Here is a 6,000-nt window from a genome sequence, read left to right on the forward strand (position 1 = left end):
ATGTGCCAGGCTAGGCCAAGGGGCCCTTCCCAGCTGGATGTGGCTCAGGCTGAGGCCACGGGAGCAGTGTACCTGGGTTGCTCCCAGCTCCCCACACCCAGGCTGAGCCGGGCTGTCACAGAGATGCCGCAGTGGGCAGGACTCTCCACCTCCTCCTTCTCCCCTGCTGTGGGGCTAGAGGGTGGGGGGCTCTGTTCAGTACTGCCTCGGGGCTCAGGGCTGGAGAGGCACAGCGCTGGGCCTTGCTGTGGGGCAGGGGGTGAAAACCAGCTACAGGAAGCCCTTGGTGGCTTTTTTCCCTAGCAGTACAGAGCCTCCTGGTGGGTGTTCTTGGTTGTGGACACTATGAGCAAACTCTCCACTCTTTAAATTGTGCTTATATGGGATGGGAGGGTCTGGCCAGGGCTCAGGCAGGGGCTGGCTTCCCCCCTACCTCCCTGCTTTGCCTCAGGTCTGGGGCCAGGGTCTGGCCACACCCCTTCTCTCACTGCTTGACCCTTCGGTGCCATCTGGGGGTTGGTGTCTGGCCACACTCCTCCCTTCCCTCTGAAAAAGCCTGGCAAAGGTTGCTTCCCTCCTCCCCGTCCAGGCATACCCCAGCTGGGGACTGTGCAGGCCCAGCTGGAGGTTTAAACCCCTTCCCAATTATATTCAGGACCTGTAGGAACCTGGCCACACCCCACTCCCCTCAGTTCATCTTCCCTCCAGTCTTCCAGCCACTGCAGAAGGGAAGGGAGGGCTTGCTCTAGTGCACCATTTCCCAATCTTTTTTGCCCCACAGTACACTTACCTAAATAAAAAAGCATGTGGCCAGCCGGACATCGACTTGGGGGGGGTGGGGGTGGCACGTGGCCAGCTGGACACTGATGGGGAGGGCTGGCATGCAGCCAGCTGGATGACATTTTGAGTTAGAGCTAAGCCCCGTGCCTGGCTAGAGCCACGCTCCCTGTCTATGTCTGCAGCAGGCGGGAGGCATGGCTGAGCCAGGCAGGGGGTGTAGCCCCAGCGCAAAATGCCGCAGCACATCTGGACGTGCCTGATGGCACACTAGCATGCCACGGTACACCAGTTGGGAAACGCTGCTCTTCTGATTCCCAAGCTTCTAGCCTGGGCCACTGCAGAATTGTGGCTGCATTTCCAGAATTAAAAGTGAAAGCCTAATCACTTACTTCTCGGTTCAATCTACACAGGTTAGACTAACCTGCAAAGATGGAATCAGTTCAGGCTCAGGCTTTTTGAACATCTGTACTTAGCCTAATTCCTTTCATTAGCACTAAATTTGCATATAGTTTGAAGAGATCTGATGTGGACAGACTTATCTGAAAGAGAGCTATTGAATTTTGTTCATTTACTCTAAAGATGAATATCTGTAATTTTTTAGAAGTACTGAGCATGCACAGTCCCGTCTCACCTTAAATCAACTTGTACACATCCACAACATGCTGTTACTTGAGTCAGATATGCTTGGTTTCCTTCATGTTGTGAGAAGCCTTCATACAATAGATTGGCAAATATGTTTTCCAGTGGTGAACCATCTGTGACAATAACTTCCTTTGCATTAATAGTCATGTGCTATTCAGTTATCAGTGAATTAATACTTTTCATCAGAATAATTCTACAAAATGCTGTTTGGGGATTTGGAGAAACAAGTGTAAATGATTTTTTAACAGAGCGCAATATAAAGAAAAGTTCTAGATTACATAATATATCAGATCAGCCAAATGATTTATTTTTAAAAGAAGCCTCTTTCAGGATTCTTATGATCTTACATTCATTGTATAATGATGTTACTGTCATTCATTGAATTGTTAAGTATTGTTCTGAAATGGTGAACTTCAGATCTCAATGCAAAGGGTCTTTATCTAATCAGATCTCGCTAAAGGATGATATGTTATATGATGATCATAATTTATCTATTCATCCTGCCCTCTTTATCCTTTTTTTTTTTTCAGGATGGAGTAGGTGTAGATGAGAAGCTATCTTTACGGCGGGTAGCCGTGGTTGAAGATTTCTTTGACATTATCTATTCCATGCATGTGGAAACAGGGCCCAATGGAGAACAAATCAGAAAGCATGCTGGACAAAAGCGAACTTATAAAGCAGTAAGTACAAACAGACAGACCATCATTGCATGTTCTCTTGTAAGAATAATAATTATTTGGATGTAGCTGCATGATTTGTTTTTCATGGCTGGACTAGAACTATTATACTCCAATACTTTCAGCTTCATTTCCGAGGTCTCTCAATGTATAAGTACCTGAAAACAGAAAGGTACTGGCTTAATAAAAGGCTGGCTTAATAAAAGGCTGGCTTAATAAACTGCTATACTGCAGTAGATGTCTGAAATCTCCACTATATTTTATTTAACAGTGTGAAAACTTACACCTTCCTAATATCATAGCTGAAAAGCAGTAGATTTAGTGGCAAATCTGTTGACGGGCCAGCTGTCATGCCCAAATGAACTGGATGACAAGAAAAATAGTTCTATCTAAATTCCTGAATTGTGCTTTATAGCTTGGACTAGACTCTTCTGGTAAACCTCTGACTTAAAATAATTGTAAATCAATATTTAATGGAGAAATATCTTTCTGCAAAGACAAAATTTTCTTAAAGAGAACTAATAAAATGTTTAGTGCCATTTCCTTTGGTCACTGAAATGTACAACCATGTTTGTGTACTGGTGACCTTCCTCCCACAAATGGCCCCACTGTCTTTAGTCACGTGATACAGTCAACCAAGCTTTTGGCACATGAATATACTGGGTTAGAGCAGGAGCATTCAGTAGTTTCCCTTCAGTTAAGGGCTGAACATTGCTCTCCTTTTCTGGAACCACTATGCCAGCTGTTTCCAGCTGTAGTAAACTGAAACTTTGCACACCCGTTAGCCCAGATATAATTAAAAAAAAACCAATAAAAAGGTCAGTTAAGTCATTGTCCACAAAGGGTCAGCAAAAAATATAAAAACTCAACGTTTCAGATACCTATATGTGAAATCAAGCTATTGAATATAAGAAATAACTAATTTTGTATAATGATCTTTTCAGCTTTAAGTGAAATCTTGCAGATGCACACCTCACTTTATTTTATAGCACATTACTTCCTGTTAAAATATTTTCTTTTTAAACTGTTTTAGTATGGTATATGCAAGATCAATGCAACATTTTTATAACTTGACAACAGCAATACTATTTTTACTACTTGACCTTAGTAATATTGAGGACTTGCAAAATATAGGTATATGGGAATACAGTTTTAGTCATTGTGACAGACTATACCAAATTTTGTAGTGTTCTTCCTATGTGAACAAACAGTAACTGTCTAAATTAATTTTCATGTGTCACTTTAGCAAGTTCTGTAGCTTGGTCTTCAGTACTAAAAGGCATTACTAAAAAGTAGTCTTATTTGAATTGTCCACTAGGTATACATTAGTTTTACTACTAGAGTGATTAGTTGTAAAGAACAGACACTTGCCTCATTAATTTCAAAAATACTTAATTTAGTAGGCTAATACACAAGTATATTGAATGTTATTGCCTATAAATAAAGTACTTTATGGAGTAATACTGAAAATATTTACCAAGTATATTCACCACCATTTACTATCCAATAGATGTCAACTGGATTGGGCATTTATGTATTATGAACAGAAAGGCAGCTAATGTGGTGATGAGAACATTTTGTGTAGATTAACTTGCTCAGTAGTTTCATTTGATGTTAATTTTTATTATGCTGGTGACATGAGTTTATTACCTACTTATCAACTGATGCTGGAGCAGTCCAAGTGCAAGTTTCTGTGTAATTACCAACATTTGAAATATGTGTGCATTAGTTTTATTTATAAAATGCATCCAACTACATGTCACTTACATGTCCCAAGGACAGGATGAATATATGTCATTAAAATAATTGTATGAAAAAAACAAAAACTTCAGAGCAAACACATACCAACTCTTGCCACTCTACTCCTAGCTGGGAACTTGATTACAGGGAAGAGGCCCAGACTTTGCTGGACTAACTGAGGAAGCAAATTTCAGTGTCCTAGACTCACAACTCAGAACCTCTTGTCCCAAGATGGTTAAATCAAGGGTCTATTGGTTTGAGCAACCTAGCTGACTTCTGTTGCTGTAGTGTGTCCCAGGCAACTGGCTCAAACCATTTAAAACTCTTTACAAAATGAAGCTAGTTCTATAGCTGGTCTAGTACTAGTTGAATCAAAATGGTGAAGACTTATTTTCCATGAGTAAGTATTTATTAAAGAGTTTAGGTGAACTGTTTTCAGAGGAGAGGTAGTTCACAAAATGCACAGAAGCTATTTTGTGGTTGGTTTTTCACAAGTTATGCCATGCCATTAGATGTATGGCACTGCTTCTGCTTCCTGATAGGATAACTGATTTTTTTTTGAGGAAAGAGAGATTAAGAGAAAAATCTGAAAGCCAATTCTCCTACTTTGTTAGTGCAAATTAATTAATTTGGTGAGGGCAGGGTGGGGAGAGGGGGAAATTCAAAAATACTTCCAGAAATTCTAGCAGCTCTTCGAATACTTGTAAATAATGAATAGTATGACTCCCACATATAGCAGCAAGTAGTTTATTTGCTTATACAGCTCCATGTTCGTGTTTTAATTATTCAATCAGCTGTAGTCAAAAGTATGAATGGTGTCCAAGTCTGATTAGAATAGTAATGATATTGTCAAAGACATAATAACTTCACTTAACTATGGTTTGTATTTATGTGGTAAGGCAAGTCATATAAGAAAAATATGAATCTTCTCCCATTCTCTGATCTTAACCGAGTCTAGGACTTCTTCAGTTTTGAAAGAGGGCTCTCTATTTCCCCTCATTCTTTCCCAGATGCTAACATGGTAGTGTGCAAGTCTGTCATGATGAAAGCAGGCCCAGTAGTCCACGCTGGCTTCGTTTGTAAATTAAGCATCCCTATTATTCTTTACAGGACTTTAAGTTGCAAACCTTTTTGGAAGTGAATGGGCATGTGCATCTTCATATGGATTGATGCTCCTTTTTAAATGTGCATTAAATCCAGTACCTCCAATATGAAGTACTAAATTAATGTGCATTAGACTGCGCTAATGCACAGTAGTGCATTTGCATGCTTTCTTAGTGGCACAATGCTCAGTAGACTATTTTACTGTGCATTAGCATAATGTCACGGTTTCTTACGTAACACTTTAATGCACGGTAAAATAGTATACTGTGCATTAAAGCACACGTGTAGCTGCGCTCAATGACATCTTCACAATTAATTTATGGAGGACTTGGCATAACACTGCTGCCCAGGAAGATAACTGTTATTTGGGAGCCCTAGTATTTTAGAGTGAGCCATTGTAAAATTTCATCAGCTGAAAAATATGCTAAAGAAACAGCAGGATCCCTCAATATAGATTCTTTAAATTGCTTCTGAAAACACCTATACTACAAATGCAGTTTTACAGTAAAGTCACATTCTTCTACCTCTACTTGCAGTACCTTCTACTAATTGCACAAATCATTTTATCTAAGAATTTTCACAGTACATTAACTAAAAAATAAGAGCAGGTTTCCAGTATCAATTAATAACGTGGAGAAGAAGTGGAATATACTGAAACTGGTTGACAGTATGCAGCACTCAGTATTCCTCCCTGCACACCTGGAGGCTCCAAAAGGTATTCTCCTGCCTTGAGGCAGAGTTCTTTCTAGAGCATTGGTTGCAAGCCCATTATGGGTACAGACATCAATACCTGAGAGGAATCTTGCAATGGCAAAATGGGGAAAAAAGATAGGTTGATGGAAAAGCTCAAGAGAACAGGTTTTTTTTAAAGATTTTGTTAAAATAGTTTGTTATAACAGCAAATAACATAACAACATTAAGCAGTAAACAACGCTTTCACTAAAACACCATTTCACTGCTGAAGGAGTAAGAAATTAAATGAAGGCCTGCCTGATTTAAATGCAAGAAGTTTGGTTGTTGATTGTTTTCTTTTTCCCTGAGAAGGCAATGTAGGGAA

General features: G+C 40.0%; 1 protein-coding gene across 2 annotated transcripts in view; it reads left to right on the top strand.

Moving 5' to 3' along the window:
- Positions 1-6,000, top strand: part of NOL4 (nucleolar protein 4) — a 285,684-nt gene that overhangs the window by 40,437 nt on the left and 239,247 nt on the right. For both annotated transcript variants that reach the window (XM_006028947.1, XM_025210409.1), the window contains one exon: positions 1,953-2,102. In XM_006028947.1, coding sequence (XP_006029009.1) covers positions 1,953-2,102 — 150 coding nt within the window. The remainder of the gene's footprint in view (positions 1-1,952; positions 2,103-6,000) is intronic.

This window comes from Alligator sinensis, unplaced genomic scaffold, assembly GCF_000455745.1.
Source record: "Alligator sinensis unplaced genomic scaffold, ASM45574v1 scaffold88_1, whole genome shotgun sequence".
Classification (NCBI taxonomy): Eukaryota; Metazoa; Chordata; order Crocodylia; family Alligatoridae; genus Alligator; species Alligator sinensis.